Source organism: Meles meles, chromosome 18 (assembly GCF_922984935.1).
Source record: "Meles meles chromosome 18, mMelMel3.1 paternal haplotype, whole genome shotgun sequence".
Lineage (NCBI taxonomy): Eukaryota > Metazoa > Chordata > Mammalia > Carnivora > Mustelidae > Meles > Meles meles.
The window spans coordinates 39,983,488-40,008,963 of NC_060083.1; the positions used below are offsets into that span (position 1 = coordinate 39,983,488).

General features: G+C 49.9%; 1 protein-coding gene across 1 annotated transcript; it reads left to right on the forward strand.

Moving 5' to 3' along the window:
- The first annotated feature begins 970 nt into the window (after positions 1-970).
- TTLL6 (tubulin tyrosine ligase like 6) lies at positions 971-24,495 on the forward strand. The gene is made up of 13 exons (XM_045985667.1): positions 971-1,011; positions 1,947-2,065; positions 2,207-2,337; positions 3,830-3,986; positions 4,922-5,065; positions 5,727-5,812; positions 11,555-11,780; positions 13,746-13,921; positions 16,301-16,489; positions 17,344-17,518; positions 18,508-18,777; positions 23,106-23,472; positions 23,963-24,495. The coding sequence occupies exons 2-13, from the start codon at positions 2,045-2,047 to the stop codon at positions 24,220-24,222; spliced, it is 2,202 nt and encodes a 733-aa protein (XP_045841623.1). The 5' UTR covers positions 971-1,011; positions 1,947-2,044; the 3' UTR covers positions 24,223-24,495.
- The last annotated feature ends 981 nt before the right edge of the window (positions 24,496-25,476 follow it).

The following is a 25,476-nucleotide window of genomic DNA, read 5'->3' on the forward strand; positions in this document are numbered from 1 at the left end:
TTATCCTGGGAACTTGGTACATTTTATTTTATTTAAGATTTTATTTATTTATTTATTTATTTATTTGAGAGAGAGAATGAGAGGGGGGAAGGTCAGAGGGAGAAGCAGACTCCCCACCGAGCAGGGAGCCCGGGACTCTGGGATCACGACCTGAGCCAAAGGCAGCCGCTCAACCAACTGAGCCACCCGGGTGCCCAACTTAGTACATTTTAAAAAGAATGAAACTGATGCTGACTTCTTAGGATCTGCCTGTGGCTTCTGCAGTCTGGTTCCTATTTACTATTCTGTTACATTCAGGGACGTGTCTCCTATTCGGGGACAACGAGTCACTCCTCAGACTCACTGATGCTACAAAGCTCGTCCTCCCCCTTCCTTCCTTCCTTCCTTCCTTCCTTCCTTCCTTCCTTCCTTCCTTCCTTTCTTTATTTCAAGATTTTATTTATTTATTTGACAGAGAGAGACACAGTTGATAGAGGGAACACAAGCAGGGGAGCAGCTGAGGGAGAGGGAGAGGGAGAAGCAGGCTTCCTGCTGAGCCGGGAACCCGATGGGGGACTTGATCCCAGGATCCTGGCATCATGGCCTGAGCTGAAGGCAGACGCTTACTGACTGAGCCACCCAGGCGTCCCTCGTCCACTTTCTAACTCACCACTTCCTTAGTGGGGGACAAGAGGAGGAAGACCATGAAGTAATTTGGCCCAAAAGATGTTCGCTTCCTGGAAGCAGAATTTGTTGCAATCGCAATACAGAATCTCTGCCTCTGTGGGCAGGGTCCTGGTACAGTCCGTGTCTTCCGCCACTCTGCCACCCTTGGGATCTGTGTCTTCAGTCTCGGAGATAGTCAGACCAGGCTTCGTGAGGCAGGATGGGTCTCAGGCAGCCCCGCCTGGGATCAGAGGCTTCTGGGTGTGGTCGCCCGTTCTGGCAAGCGTGTCTGTCTCTGTCTTGCTTTCCTTTTTCTCTTTTCCAGATGATTGGTGATCAATCTCTCCACCTGCCGGTATGAGAGCGGTGAGCACCTGCGTTCGAGGGATCCATGACGGGGACCCAGTGGGTTACCCCAAAGGGTTGGGAAGGGTCATTCTTGTGTATTCTTGAGGATGAAATGGGGGTGTTTCTACATCCCGTTGTCTCTGTCCTCAATTAACTATTCGAGAAAGTTGGGGATCTCATTCCAAGGAAATACGGGGTTTGGCCCCAGTGGTGTGTATTTCAGCTCTCTGTAGCTCCTCTCCAGGGTGATTTGGGAATCTGATTGTAGAGAAGGCAGCTGTTGCTTCTTGTTAGAGTACGAGTTAGAGACTGACAGTCTGTAGACCAAAGACGACCTACAGACCTACAGACCTACACTGAGCTGTGGAACATCACAGTCATTCTGCCAATTTCAAGTTTGAATGTTTTAGGCTGGTGCTGACTCCCCTGGGTCATGGCAGGCACTTCTTCCCTCCTGGGCCCTTGAAGGCATTTGAGTTTGTGTTACCAATGCTGACAGGGACAGGGGAAGAAGGACGCAATAGCATACATGTGATTTTGAAATGTATCGTATACTTTTTTTTTTTTCCCTGTCAGTTTACCTTCCTAATTAAGCTTGGCTCTGGCTGATGTTAAGGATTAGTTTATATTCCCTGAACATTCTGTGCTTGGTGTTTGGAGGAGAGCCAGAAGCCTACTTCCTGGCAAGGGGAAGCCAGGGCGGGTAAAACATTATTCCCAGAGAGCCTTCTGTGGGGCTCACTGGGTATTGGCCGAAGGCCTCAATGGCTCTTCTTGTTCCTTTCTTGGCAATGGTGCATTCAGACCAGGCAAGGTGGCTTCCAGGCTCAACGAGCTGAGGCGTCTCTCTCCAGCACATGGTCTGAGAGAATGGAGAAACATAACCTTCCCACCCCACGCTCCTCCCCCACTCCCTGGGCTAACAGGCCTTCCTTTTTCCAACTCCATGGCAGTGCGCAGGGCCGCCCAGCGGTATGGCCTTCGAGAAGGCGGGGAGACCACTGACTGGACTCTCTACTGGACGGACTACTCAGTGTCGCTGGAGAGGGTGATGGAAATGAAAAGTTACCAGGTATTATCCGGGGCAGAGCCGGTCCTCAGTATAAGTCTGGTATCTACCCAGTGGGCTCCCAGTTTTAGGACTGTCCCCTGAGGGCATCTCATGGGTGCTCCCACGGGCGCCATTGTTCATGAATTCTGGCTTCCTTTGCAGAAAATCAATCACTTCCCGGGGATGAGTGAAATCTGCCGCAAGGACTTGCTGGCCAGGAATATGAGCCGCATGTTGAAGCTGTTCCCTAAGGATTTCCACTTTTTCCCTAGGACCTGGTGTCTTCCTGCCGAGTGAGCGCCCACCTGTGTTCCCTTCCACACTACGCACCCCCAATTTACGTTTCCCTCTTGTTCCAGATTCCCCAGAGCTGCTTTCCCTTCCCAAAGGATCTCCCGTCTCTCTCTCTCCCTTTCAGGAAGAGAAGGCATAAAGGGTGTGTCCAAGGTTGAGAGAACAGAACACAAGGCTCTGCTATAAAAAATGAGATGACATTTCAGGGCTGGGTGCCTTGGATCCCGCACCTGCAGTTGGGATGAGAATTTGTTCTGACCCTGAAAGCTGTTGATTTTGAACTTGTTCCAACCTTTTAATTGTGCAGTTTCTGAATTTTTAAGGACTGTGAGCACTTCTGGAGGGAGTGGGATAGTGGTTAGTGCCCAGATTAGGAGCAGGGAGGGACGCCTGACCTCTGGTCCCTGGCAGGATCATGGACGGCAGCCAGCCTTTCCCTGTCTCCTCTCTCACTTTATCCATCTTAAAATCGGGCATCCAGGCTTTAGTACAGAAAATGCTCTGGGCCACACCACCATGAAACAGAGCAAAGGTGAGATGACACAAACGTGACCCGGGTCTGGTCTTCGGGGTAAGGACAAGGGGGCAGAGAGGCATTGCCACTGGAATTGTCACATGGTGAGAATCCCACTCTGCCCTCTATGCCCAGTACTTTTCCAAACCAAGAGCTCCAGGATCCCCAGACTTCCGGAACAACTTTCCAGACTTAGTAGCATCTTAGAAGGAAACATGTTTGCCTTCACACCAAAGGGCACCTCCAGATTTTCGTGGCCACTAAGGAACACTGCCGTGAAGTGCCTTCGCCGGTGGTCGCCATGCCAATGAGTGACAATGCAAGACAGGAAGTGTAGCAAGACTGAGATTTAGAACGCATTAAGTTGGTTTCTTTCTTCTGAAGATAGTTTCTTCAGGGTGTGTTCAAGGAGAGTAGCTGTGCTCTGATACTCTGGCTGAAGTGGAGATGTTCCCTGGGACTAGAGCAGGGGAGGAGGCTGGTTGATCTGAGGTTGCACAACCCGTCCAGGCTGAACCCCACATCTCCCATCTGCAAACCCAGAAAGTCAAAATCCTTGGGTCACAGCTACCTTCATGGTGCACGTCACATGTATCCGTGCCTTGCCTGCATTCTGTCACGTGATCAACCTCCATACAAGACAGGTGTCCTTATCCTCAGTGTGTAGATGATGGGAGTGAGGCTTAAAGAGGTCAAGTCCTTGCACAGGATTACACGGCTGGTGAGTGGTATCACCTGGGTTTAAATCCAGGCCCGAGTTTCCTCCAAAGCCCACCCTCTCTCCGCCATGTGTGTGCGTGCATGGCTTTCTCTTCTATTGCCAGGCAGACATGTGTCTGTCGACTCTGGAGTTTTGTTGCATTAGATAGCTTTCGTGGTTTTTTGTTGTTTTTTTTGTTTTGATAAAGACCTAGTGTTCCTTTTCACTGCTCCCCCCGCTAAAGGCGTCTCTCGTTCCCTCCCTGCTGCTCTGGTAGCTGGGGGGATTTGCAGAACTACAGCAGGTCAAGAAAAAATAAGACATTCATTTGTAAGCCGGATTCGGGCTGCCAAGGGAGAGGTATATTCATCACCCGGACGGTGAAAGATATCAAGCCAGGCGAGGATATGATCTGTCAACTCTATATTTCAAAGGTACTTCATGGTGATCGTTTCTTTCTCACCCACAACAACCTTCTATCTCTGCCACACTATGGAAAATGAGGCAGGTGACGGGGGCAAAGCCATGTCCTGTCTTCAGCCTTGAAAGTTGTCAGACCAGGCCTTCTAACAGGGATGTGACATGTGTCTGGCCCAGAGCATCAATCACCCTTGTACCCTTGTAGCTGGCTGGCCTTACTCGGCTGGGCCCGTTGCCTCTAGCAGATGACACCTAGAGGCCACCGTTGGTCTGTGGATGCCCCACTTCATTTGGGAGAGGGCAGTAGTCCTGGAGGGATCATGGTAACCGGGTTTGCTCTGTGGCTGGAGGTCAAAGGTCATAGTGGCAGAGCCCACGGCAGGGAGGGAGCCCTCTGGAAGTGTGCGTGGACTGGGAAGGGCTGGTTAGCTCTGCAGGAGCACTCTCTTGCCGAACTGCCATGTAACACAGCCCTAGATGGTGACAACATGTCCTTCATCACGGGACTTTTAATTTTTTAAAAAAGATTTTATTTATTTATTTGAGAGAAAGAGAGAGAGAGTAGGGGGAGCAGCAGAGGGAGAGGGAGAAGCGGGGTCCTCGCTGAGCAGGAAGCCCGATGCAGGACTCGATCCCAGGACTCTGGCATCATGACCTGAGCCGAAAGCAGACACTTCACCCACTGAGCCACCCAGGCGTCCCATCACAGAACTTTTTCATGTTACTTTGCTTGGTTGCCCAGAGGTCCCTGGGAGGTGGTTACTTGTGCTGTAGGAAACCGAGGCACAGTGGGGTTTAGCGACTCCCACAGGTCAAGTCCCCTTCTCTTCCTCCCTGACTCCAGCCCAGACCACACTCTGTAGTACCAGGCAAAACCAAGTCAAGGTACTAATCTTCAAGTCTGAATCTCTCCTCTGAGGCTTATGTGACTTCTCTTCCCTCCTGGCAGCCCTTTATCATTGATGGGTTCAAGTTTGACCTACGGATTTATGTGCTGATGACCTCCTGTGACCCTCTCAGGATCTTTGTGTACAACGAAGGACTGGCCCGCTTCGCTACCACCTCCTACTGCCACCCCAGCCCAGACAACGTGGTGAGCTCCGGGGACGGGCCCTGCCCCCTCTTCCTTAGCGGCATGAAAAAATCCCACTTCAGTCCACATTCTCCAGGTACTGTGGATGTGGCCGTCCTTTATTGAACACTTAACTATGTGCCAGGTTGCAGACGTCCAGATATCCCTTCCTTTAGCCCTCTCAGGAGCCCTCAAACAGAGATTATCATCTCCATTTTACAAATGAGGAAATGAAAACTCCTTTTCATTTCCTCATGACAACTCAGAAAAGAGTTTAAGGAACTTGTCCAAGGTCACAGAACTGGGAAGAGTTGAGGCTGTGACTCGTGGCCAGATCTCCCTACTGCAAAGACAGTGCCCCAGATCTCTGATGCGTGAGGAGAGAAGGTCATGGGCGAGCCCCTGTCTCTCCCCTACTGCCATCCTTCGCTCTTTGACCCCCCAGGATTCCTGAAATGTCCCTCAGGCAGTGAACCACCCAATCTCGGGAGTAACTAGACTTTCTTCTACCCCAGGCTGAAGACTACCATATTACTTCCTGTTTTACCAGTTTAAGTAAGCCCCAAGGTGGTCCCTCTCTTTTCCTTCTCTTTAAGCCCCAGCGGCCGCAGGGGAGGGCACAGAGAAGAAGCAGGAGGCCTCCCTACCTCCTGATGACACAGACTTGTGTCTCTTTCCCCAGGATGATATCTGCATGCACCTGACTAATTATTCCATTAATAAGCACAGTTCCAATTTCATCCAAGATGCTCACACCGGAAGCAAGAGGTAAGGAGGCTGCCTCATTTCTGTCTTCGCGCCCTGCCACACTCAGAGCTCAGATTCTGCCTGTCCGTCCGTCCGCATTAGTGTTTCCATCTTGGGTCACCTGGGCTCAGCAAATATTTCTTTGCCTCCTTATTCTCTGCCCTCTGGCTGTTAATCATTAAAAGAAGGCTACATCGTAAACCTGGGAGGTTGGGAGGAGGAGAGATAAACATCACCAGCCAGATACACACACACACACACACACACACACACACACACATTCACCACATACACACCAAAATGTGCACTTATTACATCGGGCCTTTCTGACATTTCCAAACCAATAGATAGTTATCCACTGCTAGTCAGCCAAGGGAGAAGGACATGTCAAGCCATTGTTCCTTTGGCCTGTGGTTTCCCGGGGTGATGCTCCAACAGAGATTCTCGAGTGATAGGTCATGATGCCTGCTGTGGCCTGACCGTGGCTGGCTGGTTTTGAGATTCCCCAGAAGGGGGGAAAGGGGAGGAATGCGTGAGTGTCTTCCCAGTTACCACATTCACATTATCATCTGATCCTGTCTCATTCGACTTTTAGGAAAAAGGGGGAACTGGAGGAAGTGAACGTGGGCCAGGCCCAAGGGGAAGGCAAGGCAGTATGTACTAAGGCCTTCTGTGTTGGGGGGCCTGTGCTGGGGGCTCTGTGCGCATTTTTTCCCCATTGCATCTTCTCTCTGCTAGGACGGAGGCATCGTAATTGGCCCTTTGTAAGTGCAGAACTGAGTTAGATACCATCTCCATTTTACAGACAAGGAAACTGAGTCTCTGAGAGGTTAAGCTGCCCAAGGTCACATAGCCGTAAATTGTAGAGCGGGGTGAGAAGGTAGGTCAGTCCGGATTGCAAGGTGTGGCTCTCTCCCCTGCCCTGGGCTTCAAAGGCCTGGTAAACACACAGTCTGTTTGGCTTCAAAGCATCAGAGAGGCACGTGAAATTTCACAACTCCCCTAGTGGCAGAGTTCCAAAAGGCAAATGGAAAATCGCCAGCTGAAGCCTGCTTGGAGGGGCAGTCTCCCCTGTTTCAGAGGGCGCCGGAAGCTCTCCCACCTCCTCGGCTCCCCACCCGGACCCCAGGGACCAGCTCAGCCGAGAGTCAGTACTCAGCGAGGCCTGGCTCTCAGGCCTGGCCCTGACTCTTGCCAGTGGGACACACGTGGGTCTGTCTCTTCCTCTCTCTGAGCCCCCGCTTCTTCACCGCCCCCCCCACCGCCCCAGTCACTGTGAGGCTCAGATGACCCGTGATGGCTGCAGGGACACTGCTGGTGTTTACTGTGATTTTTCCTGAGTCGGAAGGCATGTAACCTAAGGGCCCCCATTTCCCCTTCTCTTACGAGAAGACCTCCCAGCGACAGGCTTTGGACTCTCAGGCCACGATGGAGGGGGTGTTAGGGGGCCAGGGCTCAGGGGAGAGTGTGCAGTATTGTTCTGTGACCCCCCACCCCCCATCCCTCCTCTTTTCCCTCACCTCTCCCGCCCACCCCAGGCAAAGCCTTGCCCCTCTGCTCCACTCCCCTAGCCTCCGCGCTGCCCCTTCTCCCTGAGCTCCAGGCTCATCCCTCCTCAGTGCACCCCGACATCTGTTGCCCTCAACTCAGCGTTTTCTTGCTCCTTGCTCCCAGCCCAGCCTTCTAAACTGGCTCCCTTGCCCAGCTCCCCTTCTCTGCCTCCCAACCAGCAAGGTTAGAGAGTTTGATGTCATCTCCCTAGTTGAATCCTGAACGTTCCTCCTGCAGGTGTTCCCGTGTCCCTTCCTTTCCACCAGACCCAGGCCTCCCTTCAGCCTCAGACCTGACAGCTGCTCGGCCTCCTTGCTCTCCTCCCTAAATCCAGGCTTCGATCTCTCTGTGCCTCCATTTTCTCATCTCTAGAATGACAGGAACGTACAATCCTGGCTGGCCAGCTCAGACATGCTGTTAAGGACCTATTGAGAGGACGTGTATGAATGAGCTTCAGAAGCAGAAACCCCCACGCAGGGAGATGCTGTTAATATTCTGTAGTCCCTATTCTGTGTTCTGTATCACCGGCTAGGGTTAACTGAGGTTTGGTAATGGATGGTCTTCCTTCTGACGCATCGTCAGAAGGTCAGTGGTAGCCTAACGCTACGTCATGTGCCTGCATCGTTCACCTCATTCATCTCACCAGGTAGGCGTCTCATCATCTCACATCATCCTCATAAGAAAGGCGAGTACAGCCCAGGAAGCTATTATGAGAGCCAGAGAGAGAGAGAGAGACGACATTCACATTATTTTCATTATAGTGTATTATTGTAATTGTTCTATTTTATTTTTAGTTATTATTGTGAATCGCTTACTCTGTCTCACTTATAAATTAACTTTTATTATAGTGGGTATGTGTAGGAAAAACCAGTACCTGTAGAGTTGGGTACTACCCACAGATGGGTTCTGGCGTACTGGGGGTCTTTGAACATACCTCCTCTGGGGAAGAGGGGACTTCTCTGCTACTTACTTCCACATCAGTGTAGCTCCCGGGTGCCTAGAGGGTCAAGTTCAAACTCTTTTGCTCAATCTACTGTAATGTGACCAGACACCACTTTCCATTGTCCTGCTACACTGGTAGTAAGCTTTCTATTTGTTGAGGGCTTGCTAGGTGCCAGGCACTGTTCTAAGAAATACATACACCTCAGCCCCTCTAATCCTCATAACAACACTCTAAGGATTATTATCATCAGCACGATTTTGCATATTAGGAATTCTGCGGCATAAAGGGTTAAGTAACTTGCCCAAGGTCCCACAGCTAGGTGATAGAACCGCCGTGAGTGTCTACCCTTCACCACTAGGGGGCGCTGTCTGTCCGTCCCCTCCGTGGTGATCTCCAGGACACTCTGGCTCACGTTCCGTATATAGGCCTTGCCCATTCCTGCTTCTCCATCTTTGCTCAGCTCCAACAGAAAACATGAGAGAGCATCCTTGAGGCCCTTCTGACTTGCTAGGCTTCCACATTGCTTTCCCTGATCTGGCTGTAGGTCCTGGTCCAGCCACAGAGCTGCTGTGCAGCCCGTCTTCTCTGTGAGTGTCTGCTCACTTGATAATCAGATGAGAGAACTGGGGGTCCATCTCCGAGGAGGAGCCTGTGGATCTGAGTCAAACCACCTACAGGAACCTTCCCATCTCTGGGCTCCCACCATGCTCTGGTCAGCATCAACCAAGCCCATAACTGCTTTGGCTTGGTGCACACGTTTTCATGTGGTCTCCATTGTTACTTAAGCTCCCTGAGGGTTAGAGTGGCTTCCTGGCCTTCTGGGCACCTTCCATGGGACTGGCAGAGTCCTCCTTTCCTTCTGTGCCTCTCTTTTCCTCTTCTTCTTCTTCTTTTTTTTTAAAAGATTTTATTCATTTATTTGACAGAGAGAGAGAGAGAGATCACAAGTAGGCAGAGAAGCAGGCAGAGAGAGAGAGGGAAATAGGCTCCCTTCTGAGCAGAGAGCTTGACGAGGGGCTCGATCCCAGGACCCTGAGATCATGACCTGAGCCAAAGGCAGAGGCTTAACCCACTAAGCCACCCAGGCGCCCCTCACCTTTCCTCTCTTCTTCTTCCCCATCTTCTGAGGCGATCTGCTTCTCATGTTGACAGTCTCACCTGTCCCCAGTTCCCCTGTCCCCAGCAAGAGGCCAACTGCGCCCCCAGTAGACCCCCCCCACCCCACCAGTCGTGTACTCAGCAGAAACAGTGAAGGGGAAGACAGAACAACTGGAAATCTGGCAGGGCTTGGGGGTCAGAGACCAGGTCCTCTGCATCTTCCGGGGCTCCTGGCACATAGCTGATGTGTTCAATTGAATTGGCTAACCACGGGGCATTAGGAGATTATACAGTAATGTATGCTCATTGCGATGTGCCTGAGTCATCAAGAAGAGGTTATATTATGATTTGCAGTGTCTGTTATACGAAAGCAGGGAACTGTATAATCTATTTTGGGAAAATTTATTTCCCAATTAGGCAAATTAAATACATTTTTATTTTGCACTTGAATGGCTTGGCTTCAAGTGATCTGGAAAATTCATTTATGTGCCACACTTCCCTGGCATTGGCAAGTAGAGGCAGTGGGCCTCTGTATCGAGTGGCCTTTGCTAATGTGTCTTTATATAAATGCAACCTTGGTTGTTTCCTATGTGAGTTGACCCCCCAAATGGTCCTTAGGCTTCCCATGACCCTGGGCATGGTATCTTGGGGTTCTCTCTTTTCCCGAGCTTTGCATAGACAGCAAGCCCTGAGCAACTGTACACTCCTGTTTCCTCCTTTTTGGCTCCGCTGGCTGGGGTCCAGTGAGCTCTTTGAACAACCTCGTGAGCCACGTCTCTTGTCTTAGTCTCTCCTCTTTTCTCTTCATGCTCCTGCCTCTCTTCCTCTCACTTTCTCACTTCCCATTTCAACTCTGTGCGCACGCGCGTGCCTGTGAGTGGGGGTGTGTCTGTGTTCCCACCCTTGTCTCTCAGACCTTCAGCTTTGCCTCTTTTCTGTAGCGCCCAGCTCAGAGCTGACCAGAGCAACCCTTCAGATGTTTCCTCATGAACCGTAGACGTCCTCTGATCTCTGTAATAGGGTGACAAGCCACCTCAGTTAGCCTCTGCCTGAGGGGTTTCCCATGATGTGAGGCTTTCAGTTCTTTAAAAAAAAAAAATTTATTATTTTTAAAAATTTTGGTTTATTTAAATCCAAGTAATTAAAGGATACTGTATCATTAGTTTCAGAGGTAGAGGTCAGCGACTCATCATTGTATGTAACACCCAGTGCTCACGCCATCCCGTGCCCTCCTTAATACCCATCACCCAGTTACCCCATCCCCCTACCCACGCCCCCTCCAGCAACCCTCAGTTTATTTCCTGTAGTGAAGAGTTTGCCTCCCTCTCTGATTTTTTTTAAATTTTATTTTTCCCTCCCTCTCTCTATTTTTTGTTTTGTTTCTTAAATTTCCTGTTTTGTTTCTTAAATTGCACCTATGAGTGAGATCATAGGATAATTGTCTTTCTCTGATTGGCTTATTTTGCTTAGCATAATACCCTCTTAGTTCCATCCACATGGTTACAAATGGTAAGATTCCATTTTTTGGATGGCTGCCTCATATTCCATTGTAGATACACACCACATCTTCTTTATCTAAATAATTGGGACCATCCTGGTTTGCTGGGACAGTTGGTAACCCTATCTGTGGAAGGGCCCGGGGCTGCCTTATCTCTGCGGATAGTCCTCAAGCAAAGTTTCCGTGTCTTTGGTGCCCCCCAGAATCCCGTCAGATGGCTGGGGGGGGTGGGGACCCAGGGATTGGTGTTCTTAAAAGGCTCCCTGTGAGCTTCTAATGACCACCAAAGGTTGAAAAAATATTTGCCATCAAAACAAAACCATGATGTAGGGTGTTGTTTTTTAAAAAATATTTGTTATTCACCCATCCATTAAGCTTTCCACCTCGAATACCCAGTCCCTGCCCCAGCCTCCCAGGCGTTTTCCGGGTCACAGGGACAGTGCCCAAACCAGGTCTTCTGTGTCATTATCTGCACCCACTCCCGGGCTATCGAGGTTCCTGAAGGCCCCTCCTGAGCTGACATAGCCCTAGTTGTCACCCTGGGTCCTGGGCATCTATCCCCATTACCTCTGGGGTCTTAACTTCTCCAGAAGTTTCTGGTTTCCAGCAGGAGATGGCCTCAGATGACCAGAAGGTGTGCTGTCTTGCCTCACGGCCTGTGGTTTCCTTCCAGAAAGCTCTCCACCTTCAATGTGTACATGGAGACCCATGGCTACAACATGGAGCAGATCTGGAGAGACATGGAGGATGTCATCATCAAGACGATCATCTCCGCCCACCCCATCATCAAGCATAACTACCACACCTGCTTCCCCAACCACACCCTCAACAGCGCCTGCTTTGAAATCCTGGGCTTCGACATTTTGTTGGACCACAAACTCAAGCCCTGGCTGCTGGAGGTAGAGGGGTTGGGGTGAGGGGTGAAAACTGGCTGCTGTTCCTGGAGATCAGCCAGGGTCAGGCTCATGCCTTCATCCCTGGTTCAGCCAGTCTTTTTTTTTTTTTTAATTTCTTTTCAGTATAACAGTTCTCATTGTTTATGCACCACACCCAGTGCTCCATGCAATACATGCCCTCCATAATACCCACCACCTGGCTCCCCCGACCTCCCACCCCCTACCCCTTCAAAACCCTCGGGTTGTTTTTCAGAGTCCACAGTCTTTCATAGTTCATCTCTCCCTCCAATTTCCCCCAACTCCCTTCTCCTCTCCATCTCCCCATGTCCTCCATGTTATTTATTATGCTCCATAAATAAGTGAAACCATATGATAATTGGCTCTCTCTGCTTGACTTATTTCGCTCAGCATAATCTCTTCCAGTCCCGTCCATGTTGCTACAGAAGTTGGGTATTCATCCTTTCTGATGGAGGCATAATACTCCATCATGTATATGGACCACATCTTCCTTATCCATTCAGCCGTTGAAGGGCATCTTGGTTCTTTCCACAGTTTGGCGACCGTGGCCATTGCTGTTATAAACATTGGGGGTACAGATGGCCCTTCTTTTCACTACATCTGTATCTTTGGGGTAAATACCCAGGAGTGCAATTGCAGGGTCATAGGGAAGCTCTATTTTTAATTTCTTAAGGAATCTCCACACTGTTTTCCAAAGTGGCTGCACCAACTTCAACAATGTAAGAGGGTTCCCCTTTCTCCACATCCTCAGCCAGTCATTTTAATCAACTTCCTGGCTGCCTGGGTCTCCTTCCTGAGCTAAGAAGTGGCCACCAGAGGGGGGTAGATGGCCAGGAATTAGAGAGCTCCTCGTGCCCTCTTGAGGTCCACCCAGACCTGGAAACTTTAATCTCAGGCACAGAAAGACTCGAGAGACAACAAGAAAGACTCTAGAGACAACTTGATTTTTTTGTCGCAGAATCATCTCCCAGAAAGGGGGTGTTCTTCCTCAAAGCTGGGTGGTGATGTTCAAGATCATACAGGAGCAGCCAGGCCTGGATCTCAGGGGCTTAGGCCACTTGGGTCCTGGTGTCTGTGGTCAAGGGAATGAGTGGGGAGCCACTCAGTGAGTTTCCTGCCTCCCCCAGACCCATGGCAGAGTGGTTGGAGGAGGAAGAAAAGCATCTGGGTGGCTGTCTCTCTTCCCCATTACACCTGAGGTCAGCAGCCCTTAAGGGGCCCGTCAGTCTGCATTATAGGAGATGGGGATTGGCGGAACCAGGTGCCAAGTTCTAGGGGCTAGTGTCGGTTGGCACAGAGTCAGAGTCTTTAGAGGGCAGAGTCAGAATCATGTGTCCCATTCCTGGGGCCTTGCCTTTCCTTCATTCCCGGCCTTTGTTCCCAGATATAGGTAGGAAGGAGAATATGGCTGTTTGGAGCTCTTGCTCAAAGAGTGGAATTGGCCGTGGGGTACAGGCATTCAGAAACCACTAAAAACCTTCAAATGTTACAGAGTGCGTCTAAATGATCTGGTCTTTTCTGTGAGCAGGAATGAGGCCTCTCCCTCCTCCTACCTGCCTCGCCCTTAATCCTTGTGAGGGTCCCGAAGACATCAGTCTGATTTCTTCCCCACCTCCCAGCCCGGTCGTTTAGACAGCACCCTTCCCTCTGCTCGAGGCCTTGCCATGTACGTGGGAAAGCACACCCACCAGGTGCAGGGAAACCAGACACTGCGCCTGAGGCTTCTCAAGAGGAAAGGACCGAAATCGAAGCTGGTTAAACTAGAGGAGGTTTTGCTTCCTCCTTTCCTCACTATGGCTCCAGGGCAGACTCCCTCTCCTTCCCCCACCCTCTCCCCGCGTGTGGTAGCCAGGAATCCCCTGCTGGTCTTAGGGAGCTCCCTGGAGGGGGCCTGTGAGCCTCGCTCCCTGCTTCCACACTGGACAGCCCAGCCCCCTGCTGCCCTCACAGGTTAACCACTCTCCGAGCTTCTCCACCGACTCCTGGCTAGATAAAGAGGTGAAAGACAGTCTGCTATATGACACCTTGGTCCTGATCAACCTCGGAAACTGTGACAAAAAGAAAGTGTTGGAGGAAGAGAGACAACGGGGGCGATTCCGGCAGCAATGTCGTTCTCGGGAGACCAGGTACAGAGGTGTCCCCGCACCCTGGGGACCCCATTCTCTATGACTTTTTTGCTCCCAGTAAGACTGCATTGTCCTGGTCCTCAACAACCTACTAGTTATGTGGCCTACATGTTTCTTCTTTGAGCCTCAGTGTTCTTTCTGTGAAATGGAGCCAGTGATCTATAAGGTGGAATTAAATGAGATAATGTGTAATAAAAGGTTCATCTTAGTGTCTGGCACAATAGTGTGTATTAGAGGTGGTGAAAAGTCTTGCCTGGCAGTGGGGGAGTGGGCAAAATGAGTGAAGGGGCTTAAGAGGTACAAACTTTCAGTTATAAAATAGTCACGGGGAGGTAATATAGGGCATGGTGACTATAGTTAGTAAAGCTGTGTTGCATGTTTGAAAGTTGCTAAGATCTTAAAAGAAAAACATTTTTTAAAAGTATTTTTATTTATTTGAGAGAGAAAGAGAGAGCATGAGCAGAGGGAGGGGCTGATGGAGAAGCAGGCTCCATGGTGAGCAGGGAACCCGACGTGGGGCTCGATCCTAGAGCCCTGGGATCATGACCTGAGCCGAAGGCAGATGCTTAACCAACTGAGCCACCCAGGTGCCCTGAAAAAAAAAAACTTTGTTTACTGTGTATGGTGACAGATGTTAAGTAGACTTATTGTGGTGTTCATTTCCCAATACACGCAAGTAGCTAACCGTGTTTGCGTACCTGAGAAACTAACAGAATGTTCTATATCAATTATACTTCAATTTTTAAAAGTCGTTACATTTTTAAAAAAGAATCTTGCTTGGAGTTGGTGGGGAGTGGAGTCAGTTCTAACAAATGATAATCCTATTTGGGAAATCAGTTTATATTTGCAGAATGTGGCAACTTCTACAGTTTCACTGTGAGCCTTTTTTCCTCTTTTTTGTACCTAAAAATAGGAGATTAAGTTGTAGACAGAACTGTACATTATGGATATGAGTTTACTAATACAACAGGAAGATTCAAGGATTACCAATCAAAAAATAAAACTGTTGCTTTTTTTTAAAAAAACAGTTTTTTTTTAAACGATTTTTTAAATTTATTTCACAGACAGAGATGACAAGTAGGCAGAGAGGCAGGCAGAGAGAGGAGGAAGCAGGCTCCCCGCTGAGCAGAGAGCCTGACGGGCTCAATCCCAGGACCCTGGGATCATGACCTGAGCCGAAGGCAGAGGCTTAAACCCACCGAGCCACCCAGGCGCCCCTGTTGCTTTATTTTTATGGAAAGACACATAAGCCCTACTACCCACACCCCGTACCCCCTCACCCCCTACCCCCCATCCTCCCCACGTCCCTGGGTTGGCGGGAGCAAGTCCCTGGGTTGGCGGGAGCGAGCGTGCCCACCCTGCCTGGCAGCATTTGCCTGTAAATAGGGGCCTTCATTCTGTGGGGGTGATTCTAGTGTCTGAAGACTCTAAACCCGGCCGAGGACATGCCTTTGTTGCTTTTCAGATCCCACAGCAACTGCCATGCCCACACGAGCAGAGTCCGCTGATTCTTGGGGACAGAGCTTTGGGAACTGGGACAGTAGCCTCTGTCTACTGGGAGGACACTGGGATTCTCTGAGCACTTTTGCCTGTGCTCTCCGTCTTCCCTCCAAGGCGGGTTGGTAGCAGGGGCTCTTGTGTGGGCCTGTCGCTGGGGCTCAGGAGACCAGGCTTCTGGAAGGGGAACTGGCTTGTGTGCAAGGTCCCGTTGCTGGGAAGGGGCAGGCCTGGGGCCGGAGCGCGGCGAGTGTGCTCTTTAGGATTCCAGAATGCCTTCCGCTGGGCCAGCTCTCTCCCCACTGCTCAAGGAGGAGGCGGCATCCGCCAGCGGGGAGTTGGGGCCCTCCCCTGAGTCATTCTCTTGGTCATGAGTTGGCCCCGGTAGCTCAGGGCTCTCGGTTTCACTGCTGTGAGAGGGGCTTCTCATTCCTCCCTCCCTGACCTCCACCTCCCCGAGGGGCTGTGAAGGAGAATGAGATCATCACAGCTCTCGTAAAAGCGCATCCAAAAGGCCCTCAAATGTAGCCAAACACAAGCTGCCGTTCTCCAGAGGAGGATTGTAGGGGCTGTGAACGGGGAGGTGATGACCGTCTGCCTCCTCAGAGCTGAGCCAAGGGGAAATGGGGTTTTATGTGAGGAGAGGGTGTCATACAGAAAGACTGTTCTGATCAGCTTTCGGCGCATCGGGACAGTGGCCATCCCGAGAGGGCTAGGATCTCCTTTCAGGGAAACGTTCACACGTTTATTTAGCAAATACAGGTTGACCGCTGTTGTGTGCAAGGCCTCGGCCTGGCCTCATGGGACGTCCGGCTTGGCGCGTCCCTTCCAGGCTTCATCCCGAGAGAATCTACGGCAGCCCTGCATTCTGTTCCCCCACAGGATGGAGGAAGTCAAGGGTTTCCAGGCCGTGCAGTTGGAGAAAACTGAGAAGTACGAGCAGGAGAATCATGGGGGGTTCCGCCTGATTTATCCTACTCTGAATTCGGAGAAGTATGAGAAGTTTTTCCAGGACAACAACTCCCTCTTCCAGAATACTATTACCTCCAGGGCTCGGGAGGAGTATGCCCGGTAGGAAGGCTCCGGGCCAGATGGATGGGTGTTGGGATGGGTTGGGTCGTGCTTGACCTTCTGGGTGACCGACCTAGGATGGCAAGGAGGGTCTCTGAGCTTCAATCCCCAACCTAGAAATTGTCAGGGGAGCATTTGCTTTAGTCTCACAGGGACCAGGAATCATAGGCATCATTGGTGTGGGGTGTTCAGTACGTAGCTGCTTCTAGAAACTCGCTCCCGGGACAGGCACCTTCACCCTTCTCCAGAATTCCCAGGGAGATATCTCCTGGATTCACATGGGCCTGAAATCTAAGAGCTGGAAGGGACTCATCCTGTCCTGTCCAATCCCTACCCATTACCTCATTTTATGGACGGGGAGGTCGGAGCACAGCAGGGGTCATAGAATGGTGATGACCAAAGAGGGATTGGGATCCCCATCTCCTGACCCACCTGACTGTGCTATTCCCACTACATCATTGGCCAGAAAGGCCCTTGATATAAAGTGGCCCAATGTAGGGGCCCCACGGGTTGGCACCCTACCCAGACCCTCTTCCCAGCCCCTGCCACGTGTGGGATTTGGCCTGCTGGGGAGAGCGAGAGAGAAGGTGGAGGAGGCGGGTAGAGGCCCTGACTGTGTCCACTCCTTGGATGCTATTCCCCAGACAGGGAATGGTATGGTGGGAAGCATGGCTGTCCCCTCCCCTCCACCTCCTGCGCCAGGCCCTGCAGTCGTTTGAGCAGACTGGACACCCTGGGGGGACGACACCGCACTCTTTGCCAAGCATCAACCACTCCTCGGGGAGGGGTGGGAGAGTGCCCATTTTTGCAGCCCATCCCTGACCTCCACGACCCTCCCTGTTCCACCTGGACAGGCAGCTGATCCAGGACCTGAAGCTGAAGCAGGAGAAAAAGTCCTTCCCAATGAAGGAGAAGAAGGTGGAGATGCAGGGGGAGTCGGCAGGCGAGCAAGCGAGGGGCAAGAGGACGAAGAGCTGCCGACAGAAACCCCCGCAGAAACCCCAGGCCGCCACCTTCACCTTCAAACAAGTAAACCCCACTGGGAGAGGAGCGTGTGTGCCCGACACCCTTCCCCGGCTGGGGCCGCTCCGTGGGGGGGTGCTCAGGAGACCGCTGCTCAGAGCCCTGACGCACTGAGCAAAGCGGGCTGACGGGGGGGCCGGGCCACAGGAAGTCACCACGAGCCGGGCATCCTTCAGAGGACTCTCGCTGCTCTGCCCTTCTTGTCTCCTCTAGTGGGAAGAAAAGCAGCTGGGAGGCTGAGCCCGATTCCCTGTGTAGGGAGCGGGCACCGGGACCATTCTACTCATGAGTCCCAAGCCCCGTTTGGGCCGGAGTGCTCCCCTCTAGCAGGCCAGGGGTGCGGCTGAGAGAGGGGGCCGCAGAGAAGGGCTTCACAGAGGCAGGACCCTCACCATTAAGTGGGGTAAGGGACCACAGCGAGGTCCTTCCAGCCTGCTCTCTGCTCGAAGTGTGGACCAGCCCTGGATGTGGCGGGGCCGGGGGCAGCTGTCCCGTTGTCTTACAGTCTCTGAATCTTTGGATTGACCTTCTCTGCCTCACTATTGCTTCTGGCTCAGGGGAAAGACTCAGCTGGCTTTTTGGTCCCTCTCCTTTTTCTTGAACCCGCACCTGAAGGGACAGGATGACAGCACGATATTTTTATTTTTTTTTTGTATTTTGTAACTTTGCTAGAGTCATAGGTCTTTTAAGTAACTGATTATATATATATATTTATATATATATATAAATGATATATATAAATGATACTCTCTTACCATAAAGTATACAAAGTTCTAAAACTACAGGTTTAAGCGGCTCGAAGATCCTGTGAAACCTTCCATGAGCCCTCTAGGGGTCCCTGCACCCCAGGATAAGAACCTCAGATTAGAGAGACTTTGCTATCGATTGCTTTCCTTCTCCTCCTCCTCTCCTCGGCACCTACCCTTGGTGCAGATAAATCTGGAAGTGGACAGAGCTGGGTTCCCACGGGCTGTGTTTGGTTTCCTCCTTCCCAGCATCTCCAGCCAATGGCACTGATATCCTGCACACCAGACTTCTTCCTGAGTGTCAGAGATGCAAAGACAAATGAGACAGACGGCAGCCTCGACCCGGAAGGGGCCAGCCCTCCCCCTTGCAAGCCTATAGCTGCAAGGCGTTACACATCTGTACCTGACCTGAGCCACTCGAACCTTCTCAGCTGCCCGGAGCTGGAGCTCAGTCAACCCATCTCCAGAATCAAGGAGGTCAATTCTGCCTCTGCAGTGAACATATTTCCCAGCACAGGGGTGAGTAGAGCGGTCTACCTCCCCAGAGGGCTCTGCTCACTCAGGGGGCAGTGGTTGGAGTCTTGCTTTCTGGTCCCTTCTATCCTCCTGACTTGCAGTCTCCCTTTGAGCAAGCACTTAAGCCTCACCTGGGAAGCCCAAGTACGAGAGCCTACGTGCTAGGAGAATGGGCCCATACTTTTAGGGCTTTTCCAGTGGCCGTCTTCTGCACCCCATCTTTAGGAGTGTTCTCACCTCTGGCTGCTGGAGCAAATCACCACGGACTTGGGGGCTTACAACACACATTTATTCGCTCACAGTTCTGGAGGCTAGAAGTCTGAAAACAAGGTGTTGGTGGGGCCGTGCCCCATCTGCAGGCTCTAGAAGGAGGAACCTTCCTTTCCTTCCTTGATTCTTGCTAGATTCTGGTGGCTGCCAACAATCCTTGGCGCTCCTTGGCTTGTGGCACTGGGACTCCAACCTCCGCCTCCGCTCTCACACAGGCTCCCTCGTTGAGTGTCTCTTCTGTAGATCTTCATGTGGTCTTCCCATAAGCACACCACCAGTCATTGGACTGAGGGCTCCCCCGGATCCAATATGACCTCACTTTCACCTGCCTCATGATATCTGCGAAGACCCTGTTTCCGAATAAGGTCACATTCTGAGCTTTGTGGCAGTGTTGAACCCAGCTCATCCCTTTACACAGTGTTTCTCAAACTCCATTCATGTATGGACACCTGTTGAAGGAGAGAACACTCTTTCAGATCTCCATTGTAGCCCTAAATAACTTTTATAGATATTTACAAGCAGAAAACCAGATATATAGAATCTATATAACTCTTCTACAATAAGGAAATCAAAACAAACATCACCCATAAAGTTCACATCAAGAACATTAATTGAATGTGACAGTTGATTTTCTCTTTTTGTGGATACTAGGGTGCCGCATGAATGTGGTCCTCACAGCTCTAGAATGGGTCCTTTTGTGTTTATTGTAGTCAGGCCCACCGAAGGCTATGTGATGACTTATTGTAAATACTGGAAAATGTTCGGCCTTGTTGGGCCATTGCCAGGTCCAAGTGCAATACGGAGGAGTGCAACGCTTTTCAAGTTCCTAACCATAGCCCGCAGAAGAAATCTGTTTCGTTTCATCCGTCCATACACACACACACTGGAAAAAAGCTTCTAAAACAACGATGAGCCATACTACAGATGGTGACTTCTTTGATATTTTTTATTCTGTTCTGTGCTATTCTTTCAAAAATACCAGTTCCTGGGGCACCTGGGTGGCTCAGTTGGCTAAGCATCTGCCTTCAGCTCAGATCATGATCCCAGGGTCCTGGGATCCAACCCCATGTTGGGCTCCCAGCTCAATGGGAAGTCTGCTTCTCCCTCTCTCCCTGCTTGTGTTCTGTCTCTCTCTCTCTCAAATGAATAAATAAAATCTTTAAAATAAATAAATAGGGGCACCTGGGTGGCTCAGTGGGTTAAGCCTCTGCCTTCGGCTCAGGTCATGGTCTCAGGGTGCTGGGATCGAGCCCCGCATCCGGCTCTCTGCTCAGCAGGAAGCCTGCTTCCTCCCTCTCTCTCTGCCTGCCTCTCTGCCTATTTGTGATCTCTCTCTCTGTCAAATAAGTAAATAAAATTTTAAAAATAATAATAAAATAAATAAATAAATAAATAAAAATACCTGTTACGACCCACTAGATTAATTTCATGGCTTATTAATAGATTTACAAGCACCATTCGATAGACACCTTTAAGAGATTAGGCTCTGAAGCTTCATGACACTGGACTCCACAGATAGGACACCGAAAGCAGGGCTGCCTGCCTGGCTCCGTCAGAAGACCGTGTGGCTCTTGATCTCAGGGTCGTGAGTTCAAGCCCCACGTTGCATGTAGAGATTACTTAAATTTATTTAAGTAATTTATTATTATTAAGTATTTATTATACTTAAGTGATAAATAATAAGGAAGGAAACAAAACTTAAAAAAAAAGCAAACGTAGGTAAGTGGGACTATATCAAACTTGAACAGTCAACAGAGTCAAAAGGCAACCTGTGAAATGGGAGAAAATATTTTCAAACTAGGTCTCTGATGAGGGGTTCGTATCCAGAATATATAAAGGATTCTTACAACTCACACCAAAGATAACTTGATTTTAAAATGGCCGAAGGATTTATGGGTGGCCTGTTTGGTTGAGTGCCTGACACTTGGTTTCCACTCAGGCTGTGATCTTGGGGTCGTGGGGTCAAGTCGCCCCTTGGGCATGGAGTCTGAGATTCTCTCCCCCTCTCCCTCTGCCCGTCCTCCTGCTCTTTCTCAAATAAATAAATAAATAAATAAATAAATAAATCTTTTAAAAAGTGAGGGGCACCTGGATGGCTCAGTCAGTTAAACATCTGACTCTTGATTTTAGCTCAGGTCCTGAGCTCATGGGTATGGGATCGAACCCCAGGTCAGGCTCCCTACTCAGCAGGGAGTCTCCCTGGAGGTCTGTTGCACAGCGATGGGGATATTACTGATGCTACTTACTGTATACTTAAAAATGGTTAAGGTAGGGGCGTCCGGGTGGGTTAAGCCTCTGCCTTTGGCTCAGGTCATGATCTCAGGGTCCTGGGATTGAGCCCCGCATCCAGCTCTTCAGCTCAGGTCAGGATCCCAGGGTCCTGCTCTGCCAGAAGCCTGCTTCTCCCTCTCCTACTCCCCCTGCTTGTGTTCCCTCTCTCGCTGTGTCTCTCTTTTTAAATAAATAAAATATTTTTAAAAAATGGTTAAGGAAGCAAATTTTATGTCATGTGTGTGTGCATCTGCATTTTTTCCTGCAATTAAAAAAAAAAAAAAAAGAAAAGAGTAAAGAGTATGCATTGAGGTCTGGTTGCCTCTGTTTGGATCCTGGAGTCTCCTCTATGACTTGCATCTAGTCATTTTTATCTCCCTAAGCCTCAGTTTCCTCAACTGAAAAAACTGGAATTTTGGCACCTGGGTGGCTCAGTGGGTTAAGTGTTTGACTTCAGTGTACCTCACGATTTCAGGATCCTGGAATCCAGCCCCCTGTTGGCAGGCTCTGTGCTCAGCTGGGAGTCTGCTGCCCCCTCTCCCTCTGCCCCTCCTCCCGCTCTTGCACTCTCTCTGTCTCTCTCAAATAAGTAAATAAAATCTTTTAAAAATGGAAATTTAATAATGGTAACTGCCAGTGGATTGCTTTGAGGCTTAAATGGAAAAATACATGAAAATGTAGAGAGTGGCACCTGCCACAAAGGGTTCAGGAAGCATTAGCTGCTATTTTACTATTACTGTGACTTCTTAAGACTGTCTTTGTTCTTCTCTCATTAATCTAAGTGTAAAGTAGTATTACTTAAGTCCAAAGAGATTTTTTAAAATAAGCAGCAATTTTTTACTGGGGTTTTTTTTTTTTTTGGATTTCATGTGCATAGGGTTAATTTAATAAAAAGCCCTGCTTCATTCAAAGACTTTACATCTTTCATTTATTTATGTTTCCCTCTTATCTCTATGCTCACCTCCCATTCTCCTATCCACCATCTTTTGTTAATATGTTTCCTGGCAAAGTAGGGATTTAAAAATATATATATATTCATTTAAAGTTCATTTAAATGTGATTGGGTCATTTATCTCATTCTGTGACCTTTTTCATGTTGAGCCTGTTTTTCTTTCTTTTTTTTTAAGATTAAATTTACATGCATTGAAATGCTCAAATCTTTTTTCAAAAAAATAATTTATTTATTTGACAGACAGAGATCACAAGTAGGCAGAGAGGCAGGCAGAGAGAGAGGGGGGAGACGCAGGCTCCCTGCTGAGCAGAGAGCCCGATGTGGGGCTCGATCCCAGGACCCCGAGATCATGACCTGAGCCGAAGGCAGATGCTTAACCCACTGAGCCACCCAGGTGCCCCATCAAATCTTTTTTTAAAGATGTATTTATTTATTTTAGAAAGAGAGAACACTCATGCACACGGAGGGTGGGGCAGAGGGAGAGAGAGAATCTCAGGCAGATGCTTCTGTTCCCTCTCACTCAATCTCTCTATGAAATAAATAAGTAAAATCTTTAAATAAAAATAAATAAATTTGAAAAATAAAATCTCTCTTTTGTAAAAACAACAACAACAACAACAACAAAAAACCCCAAAACAAAAACCAGAGGAAGCTCTACGGACATCCCCTCCATCTTCTGCCCTAGTGTTTTGCCAATTCCTGGTTAGGAGAGTATTCTAACCTAATCTTTCTTGCTGCTGATGAACTTAACTTCCTTAGTCTGTTTATTTAAATCAAGAAGGTATAGGAAGGTGTGTCAGGCTTCCACAATCTCACGTTGGACTGTTTTCTCTTCCAGCCCTTAACCTCCGTAGAAACATGCCCAGCTCTTGCCACTCAGGTCGCAGACTCCCCAGAGCCTCTGCCTGGTGGGACCGGGACAACCAGCTCTGGCTGCGGTAGCCCCGAGATGCACAAGGTGGTCTTTAAATACAAGGAGCATCCCTTCCCGCAAGAGCTCATCCAGGGGAAAATATCCAAAATTTGCCTTCCAGCAAAATCCCAGAGCTTCTCACGAAGTCTGAAGCCAAGCTGGCCAGCGCTGGAGAATGAGACTCAGAAGCAGCCCCTGCTGTCAGAGCTCTTCACCAAGGTCCCACTGAGGGAGAAGCTCTCCCTGTTCCCAGCTTGCTATAGCCCAAAGCTGGGGCCGAGTCACAAGTCACGTGAGTGCCAGCCCGGCCAGGCGGGTGCCAAGAGCTTAGGGGTCGCTAACAGGACCAGTCCTTGTCTTTGAGGAGCGCCCAGTCTGGGGTGGCAGTGGGGGGATGCAGTCCTTCCCCCCTTAGGAAGACACCCCCCTCCCCACCTGGTAGGGGAGACATCATTCTCATCCTTAGGGAGTCTCTGGTCTTACTGAAATTACAAAAAAAGGTAAAAACAGACTACTTTTGGCAAGCTCCCTGTCTGACGATTCCTGATTCCTGGTTGTCATTGACGTGAGGGGCATCTGGCTGAGTCGGAATCAGCGGAAGGGCACGAAGTAGGGAAACAGGGAAGAGAAGCTGCTCGAAGGACAGGAGCAGAGGCTGATTCTGATTCAGGAACTTGAGCTGGCTTGAAGCCAGGGAACCCCGGTGGGAGGCGGCCTCTGCGGGCCATGTGCCCTTCGCCCAGCCTTACAAATGGGTGATGCCAATGATTTTGCCTTTCCAGAAAACCGCTGCCTGCCCTGGGAGTGCTGCTTCAGCAGCCGAAGCTCTGGCAAGAAGAGACAGCTGCATCTGTCCTCACTCCTGCTCCTGCACAGTCCTCCCAGCCACGAAGTGACCCTCAGTGACCTGCTGGTGGTCGCCACCCCAGCCCGACTGGATCCGAGGCCTGGCAGGAGCCACAGCAGCACCGCGAGAGACCCGTGTCAGGAAGCCTACAGCTGCAGCCTGGTCTCTGGCCAAAAAGGATGTGAGAGGGACTAGGTGGGTCGACCTGTATTCCCTTCATGGACTTGTTTCCCTGGCAAGCACCGCAGGTGTGTATTTCTGGAACGTGGGGGAGGTAGGTGGGTGTCTGGATTGATAAAAGACAGTAAACAGTTTAGATGGACCTCAATCAAAATGTGGCCCCCTAGCCCCTTGCAATGTGTGATTCTGCTATGACCTCCCTCCCTCCTGCTACTAAAGCGGACTGTGACCACCAGTTTGACCCAGCTCCCCCGTGACCGGTAGCTCACGCAGCAGGAGGGCAAACAAGTGAACATCAGCCAATAGACATCACTTTGGGTGCTTGTAAAAATGCATATGTCCACGGCCTGCTTCCAGAAATTCTGATTCAGTAGGTCCTGGGGGGTCCAGGAATCTGCATTTGAGGAGGTCTTCTCCATGATTTTGATGCCCTTCTCACCACCATCAGAGAAAAACTTGGTCTGGTGTTTCCCAAACTTCCCTTGACATGGGGAGGGGTGCTTGTTAAGCCTACAATTTTCTGGGTCACACCCCCTGAAAGTTCTGATGCAAGAGACTTGAGATGAGGCTCTGGGAATCTATCTCTCGAATAAGCATCTCAGGTGTGGTAGGGAGCATTGTCCTGCATCTAGACCCAGGCCTGGGCAGAGGAACCTGTGACAGCCAGGCCTGGCCTACTGGCCTGCCCTTATGGAGCTCAAAGCCACCCCTACTATCTTCGATTTGTAATCTTCCAGTACTAAAATTTAAAAAAAATTTTTTAAAGATTTATTTATTTTAGTGAGAAAGAGAGTTAAAAACCAGAGTCGAAGGCTTACCCGACCGTGCCACCCAGGTGTCCCCGTACTGGCACTTATGGGATTGGTGACCCAACACCAGGTTTGGGTCATAGTGAGCTAGAAACAAGAGCTTCTCACTTACTTGAACCCCTGACATCAGGTGCCCTTCTTTTTGAGATGGAATTTTTTTAAACTTATTTTATTTTAATTCAGTTAGTTGACATAGAGTGTATCGTCAGTTTCAGATGTGGAGATCAGTTACTCATCTGTTGCATACAACACTCAGTGCTCATTATATCGTGTCTGTGTCATTCTTCAGCAAAGTCCAGCTCGGGTTCAGGCTCCCTGAGAAGCTCTGGGATTTTGTTGGCAGTGAAGTTTTTGATATTTTCTCCTAAGTGAGTGAAAATAAGTTCAAAAGGAAAGATAAATCGGTAGCTAGTTCTGTAGGAGAGACTTGTTTCTCTGGCTCTAATTTCTAAGAGCAGTT

What these genes read in the sequence shown, in the direction of transcription:
- TTLL6 (XM_045985667.1), top strand. Translation starts at nt 2,045, where the DNA reads ATGGAAATGAAAAGTTACCAG. An exon ending in TCAAGCCCTGGCTGCTGGAG is followed by an intron (nt 11,781 to 13,745) that starts GTAGAGGGGTTG and finishes CTGCCCTCACAG; the next exon opens with GTTAACCACTCTCCGAGCTT. An exon ending in GCTCGGGAGGAGTATGCCCG is followed by an intron (nt 16,490 to 17,343) that starts GTAGGAAGGCTC and finishes CCACCTGGACAG; the next exon opens with GCAGCTGATCCAGGACCTGA.